The following is a 14,870-nucleotide window of genomic DNA, read 5'->3' as shown; positions in this document are numbered from 1 at the left end:
CATACATGCTGTATGATACAGCTAACTGGTTGTTGCTCGGCCAACAACTACAGCTTCTATACCATTGAACATGTTGGATTTGTATTCAAATCCAGTTGAGATCAAGGAGGTTAAAGTTTCCTCTCTCTGTTGACAAAGGATCCCAGCGGACATGAGATTGGATAGTCCCATCCAATTTGTGAGTGAACATTGCCTCCACAGCACAGAACAAATTAATGATCTCGCTCAGCAGCAATAGGATGGTTAATGTGGGAAATGTATAAAATGTCACACACAAGTGCAGTAGTTGACTCTTTCTGGGAGATGGTAGTGCCTTTGTCTCCGAGTCAGATGGTTGTGGATTCAAAACCCACGCCTGAGCCTTAAACATAAAGTCTCGGCTGATTCTTCAGTGCTGTACTGCTGGAGCTGCTACCTTTTGGCTGTTCCAGGAACCCAGGTGTATGTAAAAGATAATGGCTATTCTCCCCAGTTTCTCCGTAGTTTCCTGGACTGTATTTATGCCTCAAGATGCATTGTTTTAAAAAAAAAGGATGATCCTGTCATTAGCCCATTTCTTTTCTTTAAAGTCATTTGAAAAATGTAAATGTTATTAAGTACAAAAGAAAATGTATGACATATTTTAGTGTTTGCATTTCTCTACTCGGAAAGTAGTATGGGTTGGGGAAAATCACAAATAATCCAACTGAAAATGACAATGCCCAACAATTCAAGTTTCAATTTTCTCATTATTAGTCCGTTTCTATTTGTGGGATTTTGCTTTGCCTATATAGGAATCATATTTTCTATGTCGCAGCATGCAACTACGATTCAAAAGTACTTATTGGGCTGCAAAGTGCTCTCGAACACACTAATGGCACTATACCAATGCAAGTTCTTTCCTCATTTGTGATTTTTAAAAATAAATTTAGAGTACCCAATTCTTTTTTTCCAATTAAGGGCCAATTTAGTGTGGGCCAAACCATCTACCCTGAACATCTTTTTGGGTTGTGAGGGTGAGACCCACGCAGACATGGGGAGAATGTGCAAACTCCAAAAGGTCAGTGGCCCGGGGCCGGGAACGAACCGGGTCCTCAGCGCTGTAGGCAACAGCGCTAACCACTGCACCACCATGCCACCCAAACCCGAGATAAATATAAAAATTGAATACTTTGGCATTGCAGCAGAATCTATTAAGCTTGCCACAGCTCTCAACATAGTGACTTTTTTGCCAAAGTTATGGACGCAACTTATGTTCCTGGCTATTGCTGGAAGTGAATCTAGTTGAAAACTCCCAACAACTGACACACTGCCCCTTTAAATTCTCCATCTTTTTGTTGACACAAACAGATGCTGGAAAATGACCAAGTCTGCTGGTTTTGCACAGTAACTTGATCAGGACCGGAAAGAGGAAATGGGCCCAAGTTTCGAATTTGGATGACAAGTCACACCCAAAGATTAATTTACCTTTTTGGCCTGGTCCTGTGCTAACCTGAGGTGCATTCTCTGGCTCTGTGGACTTGAGGTTTGCACCAGTTGGGTCAGATTGGACCAAGTGGTATTGGCCTTGTTCTCCCCCCCCCCCCCCCCCCCGAAAAAAAAATGAAAAAAGCTTGAAATAGTCCCAACTCTACACGCGCCTTTAAATGTTCTATTTTTTAAAGAGCTTTGTTAGAGACTAAAAGGGCCGAATTTGAGTGACAAGGGAATCTGACTGCTCAGTGTCATGTGATATTGTGACTGATTCCGAATGTGCCAGTTCCATGGATGAAGCATCCTTTACCTGCCAGCTGATCCGATATGGGTCGTGCCAGATCCGGTAACACTTAACCCCTTGAGTGCTGCACTCCTATCCTGACCCCCACCTCCCCCCTCAATTATTGCATCCTACAAATACCGGGGCGGTTCGTGCAAGTTGCACCTTAAACGTTTTATAAATGGGGGTGGTGGAGTGGTAACAATGTCATCCAGGGTGGCAAGTTCCAAGAGCGGGTGGTTAGTAGTAACGTGATGACTTTTGCAACGTTTCATTGCGACCATTTACAATGTGGGGAATCAACAGCTTGGATAATTAAGCATTTCATTGCAAACATATTGTCGCATATTTTTCTTAATAAATTCCAAGTTGGTATGGTAACAAAGAATATCGGGGAGGTTGAAAACCTCAACCACGCTTGATTTTGGTGTGGGGCAAAAAAGAAAAAAAAAGAGATTTGAACTTGGATCTCAATGGTTGGAAGTGTATCAGAGATAAATGAACATTTGTCAATTTCAAGTCGGAGGACATCCAAACTCGTGGCCTTATACATTTTTGCCTGTTGCCAACATTTATTTTCTGCTGTGTGTTTCTGTGCGGCTGGGCGATTCTGTGCTCTCAATGTTGGGTCCAGCTCACTGAAAACCCAATGCTTATTCGTTTTAAAATTCGCCCCCCCCCCCCCCCCCCCCAATAATATGTCTTGCCCAGTCCACCGATAGCTTGCACCTGCTCAGGGTGGCCGCAGAGGATACATTGGGATGTGTTCGATTGAGCCTACTGCCTCCAATGGGCGAACCTTGGGCACCCAATACCGATCAGTTTGAAAACTACCGAGACTTTGGTTGAGAGGAAAGAGAGGGGGAGTTTGTGTTTGTGTGTGTGTGGGTGTGTGGGTGGGGTGGGTGGGGGTGCTGTGTAGATCACCCGGATCCGATCGAGATCTCACATGGGGGATGAAATTCCCTCCATTGACGGGATTCCCGTCCAGATGGCACCAGATCCCGGATTCATCCCCGCTCCGCTCAGGGTGGGATCCAATCCTTGGAGCCGAAGGTGACCCTTAATTCGAATTTTCCACTTGGGGCGAACTAAGTCTGAACTTCCTTCGGACTGCCAACATGTTCCAGTTGAGTGCCACACTGAATTATCATTCCCAACAACTGGCATTTCCGTCCATCTTTACAATGTGTCATTTTAAGGGGGGGGGGGGGGGTGAACAATATGTAGCGATGGGGGAACCAGGCGAGTTTGCAATTACACCGCACACGGGCTCTATTTCAACATGTCATTTTGCAAATCGGCTGCTAGCGCCTCTGAGTTAAAAAAAAACATTTTTAAGTAAAAAGAAAACCCGTGCTGTCCTAGTTTGTTGTCTCACTTCAGCAGAACTTGAGCAACACAAGATGCAGAGCTCAACATAATGAAGGAGGTGTTATTAAGACGCCGGCTTTAAAAGATTGCGGTATCCGAGCCGGCGGAACCTCACGCCCCCCCCCCCCCCCCCCTAAGCCCCCTCCCCCTACTCCACCCCCGAAGCGGGTGGCACCTCAAGACAAGTGGGGCTCGTTTTACAAAATCTGTGAGGTTGGGAAAAATGCCCCAGCCAAACTGGTTGGACTATTTCCTGGTGAGGAAGTAGACATGAGCGGAACTGGCGTAAGTTGTTATCCCTGCGCTGAAGGGGCTGTGGATCTGTGCTACAGACTGGGGAAAGCTCCATTCTTTCCAAAAGGATTTGTCTTTCTCCCCCCTCTCTCTCTCTCTCTCTAGTCTTATTCATCTCCTCCCCCACCCCCTTCCCTCCCCCTTTCCCCCCTTTTCCTCGATTAGGATCCTTTCAACCCCCCCTCCCTCCTTCAATCCCCCCTCCTCCCCACTCCCCTCTTTGCATTTGATCGGCATCTGGAGAACAAAAAAAAACACCCCGTCAGCTTCGAAAGTCTTCAGTCTGATGGCTGGAGCTGAAATCTACTGTGGTGGGATGCACGGTGCGTGAATTTCATTCCAGACAAAGAGAAGTCAGAGAGAGAGAGAGCGAGAGAGGAGAGAGAGAGAGAGAGGCAAGCAAGGGAGGGGGTGGGGGTGAGAGAGAGAGAGAGAGGGAGGGAAGGAAGGAGAGAGGGAGAAGTGGGGAGGTGGGCACCGAAAGAAAGAGGGGGGGGGGGGGAGAGACTGAATGTGTGCGGGAGAGATTGGGAGGACGAGATAGTGTGAAGAGAGAAAAGGTGTGGATCAAACATCATTTTGTCGCGAAGCACCTTTTTTTTAGTAACTGGATCAAATTGCAGAAATAATGGGAAGGGGCACTAAAAATCAGCCAGAATTCCTAGTTATTTTCGGGTCGCTACAAGTGGGAAGGGAAGAGCATTTTGCAAGTGTATGATTTTATTTTTAATTTTTAGGAAGGACCAAATTGTGGTCGTGGTTATTGTGGATTCCGAGAGATTACTGCTGCTGAAACTATTGGGGGAATTTAAAAAAAAAAACCTCGTATCTCTTGTGGGCAAAAAAAATTATGTATAAAAGTGTGTTATTCTAGAATCAACGTCAGTCTGCACTGTGGAGACCTGGTCAATTTCACTTGAGAATTTGGTCAATTTCACCTGGGGATTTTCTTGTCAATTTCATTTGGAATTTGGTCAATTTTTGCCTGGATCGTCGGCTCGCTTGGAATTATTATGGGAATACTGGAATAATTTCTCCATCCAAGTTGTAAACGGATTCTCTCCTTGCGGATTTTTTTCTTGCCTGGGTGATTAATACACAGACGACGTGCATCCAGCCATCGCCTCCTGCAGAGTGCTTTGCCCGGGCTTTGTGGAATTGCTATTGTTAATTTTTATTGAGTGAGAAAAAAATATATATTTCTATAAGCGATCACATCTCTGTGGGGAATTCTCGTGTCGTGCGATGGATGGCCCGCGGTGTAGTGGGCTTCGTCGGAGTAGGCGGTCCAGAACCCAGAGGAACCGAGACAGAAAAGCCAAGGGAGCTGGAGGTGGTGGTGGTGGTGGAGGCACTTCGGGAGCGATCAACACCCTGTCCTCCTCGGGGTCTGAGCGAGAGGGCAGCAACAAAAATCCAACCTCAGCCCGTCCCAGACCCCCCAGACGCCGCAGGAAAGATTCAACCTCGGGAGAGGAAGATCTCATTGATGGATTTGGAATAGCCAGTTTTATCACCTTGGAAGCTCTGGAGGTAAGGAACAGTTGGATAATACAAATTCTTGCTTTCTTAAATCTGGATGTTTGAATGTGAATTCAGCTTTAAGATTTTTTTTAAAACCCCACAAATGCCCCTTATAATATAATCTTGAAGCTTTTAAAGCAATGATTAAACCCCACTTCATATTGTTTGATAAAACTATCCTGGAAAGCTTGGTGTTGAGCTAATTTCCTCTGATCCTCGATCAGAGCTGGACTGTTCCTGTAGACAGTAATTTCTCCTGTATTTCCTTGATATTTGGCTTGCATTCTCCACCCCGACCATTTAAGAGTTGAGATAAAGTAAGAAAGTGTGAAAACAATGTTGATACTTTCTCAAGAGTGGAAGGAGCACAGTGATTTGGCCTGCATGAGATTTGTGTACCTCTTTAACTCGCATGTCACAGAAGCTTTAGGCCTCTGCATTGCAATTTTGCTAAATTGATCATATTCAGGTACCCCTTCAATGGAGAATTGAGAATCCTGTGGCTACGTTGACTATAATTGGCCAAATTGAGTTGTGACTGAGAAGGTTATAAAATGCCAACAGTTGTATCTGGAAGCCAACTCAACAAGTACTTTGGGTTGGGGGGGGGGGGGGGGGGGGGGGGAAGCGGGGGAATTAAAAAAGGACAGCCCAAGAAAGGGATTGGTGTAACACACCTCTGGTTGGCTGATGAATGTTTGCACTGGATGTGAATTATTAAGAAATGATTATAACCATTTATTGAGAAGTGTTTTGGAAATACAACCGAGAGTTCAGTCACACTTTGAAAAATTACAGTGTTAATGTGATTCTGTTTTTGCATTTATGGATAAGTCCGCCGAATATGGTTGATAAAATGTTTTCCCAAGTCAAGTTACATGTTTCTGTTTATGTGACAATGGAATGGTGTTGGTTGCACATAGCCATTTCTACCACCCGAATACCAACAAAGTAATTGTGAAGTTTGCTTAGAGGTTGCCAGATTGTCGACGTTAAGTAAGGGACATCTTTAACCATGCTTGGTGTTGGATGGGAAGCCACCAATGCACTGGCTGGGGGGATGTGTCTTGTTTCAGAAGGACCAGCTTCATTGATCTAACAGAAGCTGGACTCCCTTCCACCACCAGCGCCTACTATTGAGAAAAAAAGATTAATAGCCCCAGTCCCCATGTTTGCCTGCTTTAAACACGGCTCACCTGAAGAAGGAGCCGTGCTCCGAAAGCTCGTGTTTGAAACAAACCTGTTGGACTTTAACCTGGTGTTGTAAGACTTCTTACTGTGCTTTAAATAGAAGTAGTGGATGAATTGTAACTTCAATTAAAGCATCCAAAATTTGTTTAATTTTTACATTTCACTTCGATTTATTAGTTTGGAAGTACTTTTTTAAGTCACTTCTCAGGGCAAGCTGTGGATAACTATTTTTGTTATTCAGGGGAATACAGTTTTAATTTTAACTTTCACTGGGATATAAATATGGTTGTGCTGGAGATGGGACTTGTCCTGTATAGCTTTTCCAGCAGTTTTTATTGAAAGCTTTTGCATTTGTTTTTAACCTCATGTACTGCAGTATCATCATCACTGTGCGTAGCAATGGTAGCACAAGCAATAGGTCAGTATGCCTGCTATCTGTTTCTCATACATTGTTTTTACACTCTTTGAATTGCATGTTTCCACTGTTGGATATGAGATCTGTCTTTTTAACGATCAGTTCTTGTCAGTGATATCTGTAGGAAGAGATGGTTATTTGCGCAGAGTAACATTCCGCAGAGTTTAATTTTATTTCAGACCTCAGGGTTAATGGTAAAATGAATTGGATTAAGAAGGTGTTCTGAAATCTAAAGTTTGGGGTATTGGTTGACATCGTGTCCTTCTCTTTGAGGTGCAAAATTCATTTACTGTGCACCATGTATTTTAACTGATGTAAATAGTGGGTTAACGCAACTTTGTAAAAAGATTTTGTTTTGAACTGTTGCAATTAATGTGTTCACAATTGTTTTTAGAGTTTCCCTGGGGAGAAAGAAGGGACAATAAGAAATTATGACTCTATTTTAACACATGGCATTGCCTGGAAAGTTACTTCAATGACACCATTAGATTGTTATGGGCTACACATTCTAGTCTAGCTGGTGCCTTCCCTTTACAGATTGATAGTGAAGTCTAGTCACATGTTCATGTTCAATGTTAACCCTCTTGGACAATGTCTAGACATTTGGATTTAAAGAATTTCATAGATGGTGGTACTGCCAGTGTCTGGTAAATGCTAAGCTTCCTTTCATTATAGGAAGCCTTGGGGTTATGTTCAGCTTTGAAACATGGGCTTAATTTTGGACATTACTGTTGTACTGGACTGACTTTGCTGCTGTTCTGTTCTGATATTCATTGGTGGAATTGTTGACATGTCATACATCCAGTGAAACCCTGTTAAATCCTTCAGAGCCGTGTTAAATTAATTTGATCAGCATTGATCCACATTAAAGAAAAAATGATGGGAATATAATCAGTTTATTCACTTGACAGTGAGGTACGTTGGTTTGCAAAGCACAGTTTTGTACTTGCAGCTGAATTTGATAATTTGAGTCAAGAAGCTGGTTAGCATTTAGTGGAATCACAGAGCTCCTTATGCGCATTTTAATTGTAAGTTTTTTATGGGAGAGGCTGGACAATCAACCTTTCTGAAAGTGGGTGACTTTTCATTACCTATTTGGTGTGGATTGAAGTGAAAACTGGAGAATCTTTTAACAAGTGTGCTCTTTGAATAATTAAAATGAAATGCCTTATTTCACCCTTTTGATGATCCAACAACATAAAGGTTCAATGCTCTTCTCACATGGAGTAAAATAATGATACCAAAACACACACTTCAGGACAGAAATGCCTTTATGAACTCATTAAAAACCACCCTAAAGGAGCAGGTGTATCTTCATTAATCAATGTGTCTCTTCATTAATGCATTTATTTTTTGTATTTTGTACCATTGTTATGACTTCAAGCACTATATAAAAATATCTGATAATTTTATTAAGAAGCCAAGTGGTTAGAAGTTAAGCATTATCTCCTTCAAAATACCTCAGTTGTCTCCTAAAGTTGTAATAAAATCGAACGCGCTCAGTACTTCCCAAAAATTATTGCAGAGTGTTGCTGATTAGGTACATATAGTGTGGCTGCAGACAGATAGATGGTGGTTGTCCTTGCCCATTTCGAGCGCTGTATCTTGTTCCATTTTCTCAGGCCAATCCAATGAGGATAATTTTCCGGCCGCACCCGGCGCACATCCCGCTGTGTCGGGAGAATAGCGGGAGAGCTGCTAAATCGGGTGCATGTCGGACGCTGAACAGTGCACTGATGAAGCTGACAGTCACTTTGAGTTTGGGATGCCCTTTAAAACTGGCGCCTAGATCTCTTGTGACGCCAGGCTTGGCGGCATATTTAGGCTTCGCCCCTCTCCATGCCAGTGCAAATCTCGTGCCCCTCACTTCCCTTGCAAAACAATTTGAAGTGTGGATGGATTGCAATCCAGATCGCGTCCAACCACCAGGCGGGAATTGCAGCTCATTTCCCACGAGATCACACTTCGGGAGAATTCCACCCAATATTTTGTTCTGAAAGAATTGAAGATGTTAGCACTTGACGATGCTTTATCAATATAAGAGATACATCAATGGGTGTGATTTAACAGAAACATTTCTAAGTGTTATTTTGGGTGTGAATGTTTGCTGCCGGCATTTTCAGTGAGCTCCACATTGGCATTTACACACACTTGGGGCGTGATTTCACGGCCACATTGCACCTGAAAGGCAGCTCGCTGCAGCGCAGCATAGCCGATAGAAGCCAGGAGACCCCACTCCCGGGATCTACTCGGCTCACAATGCCTCATGAGGTCTATTGCAATCTCAAAAGATGCTGCGATGTAAATCCCGCTTACGCATTGGTCGGTCACTTTTTAGTAAATCTGCACATTAAAGCGAGATGGCTAGTTTCGCTTTAAAGTGCAGGCTCCTGAGGCATCCGAGGCGTTGGGATCTATCTCCTTTGCCTCGGAGACCCCAGGCGAGCGCTGCTCAGCACTGGTCTCCACAAACAGGGACCAGCCGGAATGGCACTCGTGGGGTCTCAAGGGATTGGAGGCCTGCAGGTGCATACCATTTGGGTATGTTGGGACCCTGACACTGCTGGTGCCAGCCTGGCACCCTGGCAGTGCCACATTGGTGCCAACCTGGTGCTGTCAAGTTGCCCATGTGGCACTGCCAACTGGCAGAGGCATTGCCAGGGTGCCAGGTTGGCACAGCCAAGGTGTCAAGCTAGCATTCTTTTGCATGGTGGCGACTGGGCTGAGGGGTTACCCTGGGAGGGGGTGGGGTGGAGGGATGTGGGAGGGCAGGGAACCTTCCCATAGTGCAGTGGGGCTTGGGGGGGTTAGATACCACTTCGGGGTTCCAGAGATTGGGATGCCTTTTAAAAATGGCATCCCAATTTCCCGCTACACTGAGGAGTTCCGGCAAGTGGAGCTCCTCTGTGCACAAAACAGGGCTGTGTGCGGTTTGGCCGCACATTCCCCGCTGAGACCCCATACCTAATGCGAGTGGTGTTTTATCGCCATGTGTTTCTTAGCACAGCGAGCGCTGGGAAACACACAGCTAAACATGCTCACTGTGGTTCTTTATTCCCATGTTAAATCACACCGTAGTCATTTTCTGGGGCCTTGGGGAGTTTCTCTCCAGTCTAGCCCACACTTAGAAATATTTTAGGGAGTGGGGCGCTGAACTTGCTGGTGAGACCGTCTCCTCCGAGATCAGGCTACCATTTTCAAAGGGTGCCCAAATCTCCAAATTAACTTAAAGGTCCCCCACCCATGGGGCAATGTCACCCCCCACACACATGGGCACTGCTCTACACTGCCCCCCCCCCCCACCCCCAATTGAAGACACCCCGCTATGGGGTTGCTGAGGGCCCCTCGCTTTTCAAGCCTCCCCATGCCTCTTTCAGCCCCGCCTTTCAGGACCCCACCCATCACCCATCCAAAACTCTAGTAGGCCCCTTCATACCTGCCCTTCACCCCCACCCTCCATACCTCCCCTTACCTTCCTTTCATGGGCATGGCTCTCTCAGGCCCCAGCTTGGCACTCGAGCACTCTGGCACCTTGAGACCCTGACAGTGTCTGGCTTCTGCCCGGGTGTCCTATTCCTGGTTACCCAGAGGTCTTCAATGACCTGGGAGACTCTCCCAGGTGCCGTCACACCACGCTTTTGTGGACCAGTTCCTAACAGTGCCCATGTTCTCTCTCGCTGGAGACCCAGTTCCTTCCCGGGAGGGCCGTTAGATTGGATTTACATCTTGCTAATGAGATGGAGATTAGTCTTAATTGGTCCCTCACCACGTTCAGGAGGAATCTGGAACCCGCCACCAGGATAGGTCCGGTTAGATCGCGAACTGATTCGCGCCCGTTGCGTTACCTGATTTTGGCCCCTCCCATTATTTAACAGGCGCATCCGGATCCCCACCGGCGCAACGTGATCGTTATATCGTGCCCAATATTTCAAACTTCATGCAATAGTCCATCAGGTTTCACTTGGGCATTATCAAAATTGAAGTTCTTTTGCACTTTTGAAATAGGGAAAGGGGCGAAGCAATGAAATCTCGCCTTCCAAATTGCGATGGGAGATTTCTGATTCAAACCGGTAATGCTGGTAAATCTTTTGGTGGGGACCCTAGTTACAAATAGATACATCACAAAGCGGATGGTCAGAAAATAGAAACGCGGGCAGCACGGTGGCGCAGTGGGTTAGCACTGCTGCCTCACGGCGCCAAGGTCCCAGGTTCGATCTCGGCTCTGGGTCACTGTACGTGTGGAGTTTGCACATTCTCCCCGTGTTTGCGTGGGTTTCGCCCCCACAACCCAAAGATGTGCAGTGTAGGTGGATTGGCCATGCTAAATTGCCCCTTAATTAGAAAAAATTAATTGGGTACTCTAAATTTATAAAAAGGGATAGGGGAGTCATATTGAGGAAAATAAAAGGGAAGATAATTTTTATTACGGGCTGTTGTGATTTTTCAATAAGATGTAGAGATGTCAACAGAACTACAATAAACTGCATGACTGTCACACATAAACCACCCTGAAAGATGATCAGAAATGATCACTCAAGTGAGTGCACCATAAAAGGACCATACTACACTGATATAAAGCAATTTACATTAAAATTAATCCTTTTTATTTTGCACCATATCAGGAATTGCTGCTTTTTTTGGACAATAATTGATTCCTCCATTTTAGCACGATTTTGCAGTATTAGTGACCGTACATTGTCTAGTAATCATACTAGAGGCATTTGAAGTATTCTTTTTCTTAATTGGGGTGTATTTCTTTTTTGCATGACATTTACCAGAAGGAGATTACAGTGATTTTCAAAAAATAAAAATTCAGCCTTGTCTCTGCTCACGTCGGTGAAGTGTGAGAAATTGCAAACTTACTTGTATATCTGAAAATGCAACAAAAAAAGTATGAAGTCACGTAATTGAGGCATTGATCAGCAGCAGCCCTGCTGAGAACAGATCCAGTAATTTTGTGTAGCATGTTGTTCTGAGCAGTTTTGCTGGCCAGTCAATAATGTGCTGAACATTGTCAAGACATTGATATACATTCAATTATTTGAGTCGGGCTCAAAAGTGGACAAGGGCAATGCCGAATGAAGGTGGTTTTATGGCCCAGTACTGTGACCTGTGAGAGGTTTGCAGGAGAGACTGGGAATTCTTGTGATTTTGCAGATTTGGCAATCCGAGTAAAGGAGGTGTTAACAGCTTTGCTAACAATGGTTAACAACTGAATGTGTGGAAACACTGACCGACACATGATATGTACTATGTATACCATTCCCTGTATCAGACCGTACATGGTTCAGTTTATGATGCAGTAGATTATTTTTTGACAGCTGATTCACCAGTTTCATTGCTACCTCTGAAATCCATTTTTAAAAGTTCAGAATACTGTGTAAAAGTACACCAATCAGTGTAATATAAACTGCTGTTTGGATGAATTTCTACAATGTTTCAGTTTCACAGCTGTAGTTTGCAGCATCTTCTGAATCCCTTGATGGTTTACTGTGTTACTCTACTCCCAGACATATTTGTCCTGGCTTGTTATTTGGATACAGGAGCTGGCCTCAACAGTTTCTTTATGTCACATGTCTGGTCGCATAATGGTTTCCTCATGTCATTGTAAAAATGAGTTGATATTGGCCTCCCAATACATTTCACCAGAGTCATTTTCAAATGCATTTGTCCTTGTTCGCATGTCCCATGTTTTCACCCATGTCGTAAGCAAAAGGGGCAATTGGTCCAGAGTGACATTGATTATATTTCATTTGCAAGACGTTCATAACTCATTGATTCCTGCCCGTGGGTGATAGGACCTTCATTCTTGGAGTAAGTAGTTTCTCCCTCTGTATGTCACATACCTTCAAACATAATAGAAAGTTTCAATACAGCATTTGAAAAAGTCTTAGGCTTGAAAAATGACATGCTGTATTGCGAATCCAGGTTTCAACAGGATACAATAACTTGCAATTTTGGCTCCTCGTTCTTATTCAGCTCTTCCTGTCATGAAAAGTTCATGTTCATCTTGATGGTATTTGTAGATAGGAATGTTAAAAATGAATGACCTAGACTAAATGTGGCTACTTGGCTGCACTCTGCACATCATTGAATCAATTTGAAAAGATGGGAAAATGCTTCTGCTGCTGATTTTCCTTTTGGGCATCTCGAAAACTAGCCGCAGTATTTTGATGCACCACAAGTTGCAGATTTAATTGTTGACTTGTCAAATGGCATTTAGGGTTGTTAATGCACACTGAGCTAGATTTTGTTGATTTTTGTTCATAATTGTGTGGGTCAGATTTCTGCAGAATTGATTCCCCTCAGCAGGAGCCTGCACATCTTTGGTTTGTGGGGGCGAAACCCACGCAAACACCGGGAGAATGTGCAAACTCCACACGGACAGTGACCCAGAGCCGTGATTGAACCTGGGACTTTGGCGCCGTGAGGCAGCAATGCTAACCACTACGCCACTGTGCTCAACATTCCAACATGACCAACAACTTTCATTAGCTAATCATTTAGTTAGGCTAATTGGTTATTGTAGTTACCCAATTAACAATGGTGTCTGCACTTCAGAAAAGTAATTCATCGGATATTAATTTTTAGGAATGTCTTTTTTAAAAATGAATTTAGCGTATCCAATTAATTTTTTCCAATTAAGGGGCAATTTAGCATGGCCAATTCACCTAGCCTGCACATCTTTGGGTTGTGGGGGCAAAACCCAAGCAAACAATGGGAGAATGTGCAAACTCCACACGGACAGTGACCCAAGCGCAGACCTTGTCTATGTTGCAATGAAAACTGCTAACTGAGATTTAAGTCTGTGTGAATAATATGAACCATGAAATGTCAAAAGATATCTTGTGATGCTTCTGATTGTAAATTTGGGTTGTTTCTGCAGAGAGCATTTTGCATTGTAAAATATGTAGGTGAAGCAGGTGTCAGTTTGGTTCATTTGGCTGTCTCTGAGTTCAAAGGTTGTGTATTCAAGCTTCATTCCAGAACCTGAGCACATGATTTAGACTGACATTTCAGTGCAGTACCAAATGCAACATTGTCAGCAATATCCCCTTCAAATTAGTTATGAAACCGAGGTCCTTCCTGTCTGTTCCAGTGCCTCTGATGGATGTAAAAGTTTCCAAAGGAACGACTCATGATCAGGACTAGGCTGTGGGGTATGGAGGTGGAATTGGGGGGATGGGGAGGGGGGGGGGGGGGGGGGGGATGGGGGATGGGGGGGGATGGGGGGGGGATGGGGGGGAGATGGGGGATGGGGGGGGGGAGATGGGGGATGGGGGGGGGGGGGGATCACTCAAAAGTTTGACCTGTATGGAAAGCCTGATGGTGCCAATAGACCCTTTGGGTGACCAAAACAGAGATGCAAGGATTCATGCAAGCAAGACATTATTTCATGCCAGCTTGAGTTCAGCAACTGGAAACAGTCTGTACATGACCAAAGCATTTGGCACTAAAAGTCTCAATGCTAGAGTATGGAAGTTTGAAAAACTATGGCCGGAATTCTCTGATCTCGCCCGTGGTCCTGCTGTGGTGAATGTAATTGTGGCTGCCCGCCAAATTCTCCATTCTCACTGGCAGCGGTGGCGGAGTCAAGTAAGGTTGGAGAATCCAGGCCTGTGTCTTCAGGTTGCCGCAGGAAAGCACCATCATGGGAAAGGGCATGAAGCAATAGACCCTGCCTCCATTGCAAGTGACAAAGCCTTGTTTGAATTGGATTGTACACCCACTTAACTCACAACAGATGAGCAGTAGATGTGAATCATCAGCAGCAATGCAACGATGAATGAAAAAGGCTCAAGGAAAGATAGTGGGGGCGATTCTCCAAAATGGAGACCAAGTGTTCGCACCGTCGTGAACGTCGTTGTGTTTCACGATGGCGCGATACAGGCACGGAGATGACCAATTTGGTCCCCCACAGGGGGCCAGCATGGCACTGGGGCGGTTCACGCCCCTCCAGCCTCCCTTCCCGGCGCCAAATGGGCGCTGCGCTAACCCGCACATACGCAGTTGGGCCGCGCTAACCTGCGCATGCGCAGGGGACTTCTTCAGCGTGCCGGCCCCGACTCAACATGGCGTCGGGGTTCAGGGGCCAGCCGCGCAACAAAGTAGGCCGGGGGGGGGGGGGGGAAGAGGCCGGGCCGCCGATTGGTGGGCCCCGAACACGGGCCAGACCCCCATCGGAGGTCCCCCCCCCCGGTGAGAGAGCGCCTTTCCCAACCCCACAGACCGTCCGCCCCCCGACCCTTTGCGCCGAGTTCCCGTCAGCAGCGACCAGGGGTGAACGGCGCCTGCGGGGTCTGCCGTATCCGCTCGGCCCATGCGGGCCGGAGAATC

General features: G+C 45.4%; 1 protein-coding gene across 8 annotated transcripts in view; it reads left to right on the top strand.

The window, feature by feature from the left end:
* Positions 1 to 3,427: 3,427 nt before the first annotated feature.
* The window catches only part of auts2a (activator of transcription and developmental regulator AUTS2 a), a 1,338,783-nt gene continuing 1,327,340 nt past the window's right edge, over positions 3,428 to 14,870 (top strand). For 3 of the 8 annotated variants that reach the window (XM_038814058.1, XM_038814057.1, XM_038814053.1), the window contains exons 1-2: positions 3,429 to 3,726; positions 4,141 to 4,936. In XM_038814058.1, coding sequence (XP_038669986.1) covers positions 4,649 to 4,936 — 288 coding nt within the window. In that variant the 5' untranslated portion in view covers positions 3,429 to 3,726; positions 4,141 to 4,648. Of the gene's footprint in view, positions 3,727 to 3,918; positions 4,937 to 14,870 lie in introns of those variants that run through there. The other 5 variants (XM_038814060.1, XM_038814054.1, XM_038814059.1 and 2 more) reach the window with 3 other exon arrangements.

The sequence above is a fragment of the Scyliorhinus canicula genome, chromosome 12 (assembly GCF_902713615.1).
Source record: "Scyliorhinus canicula chromosome 12, sScyCan1.1, whole genome shotgun sequence".
Lineage (NCBI taxonomy): Eukaryota > Metazoa > Chordata > Chondrichthyes > Carcharhiniformes > Scyliorhinidae > Scyliorhinus > Scyliorhinus canicula.
The sequence above is the reverse complement of the archived record's forward strand: the minus strand, read 5'-3'. Positions and strand labels throughout refer to the sequence as shown.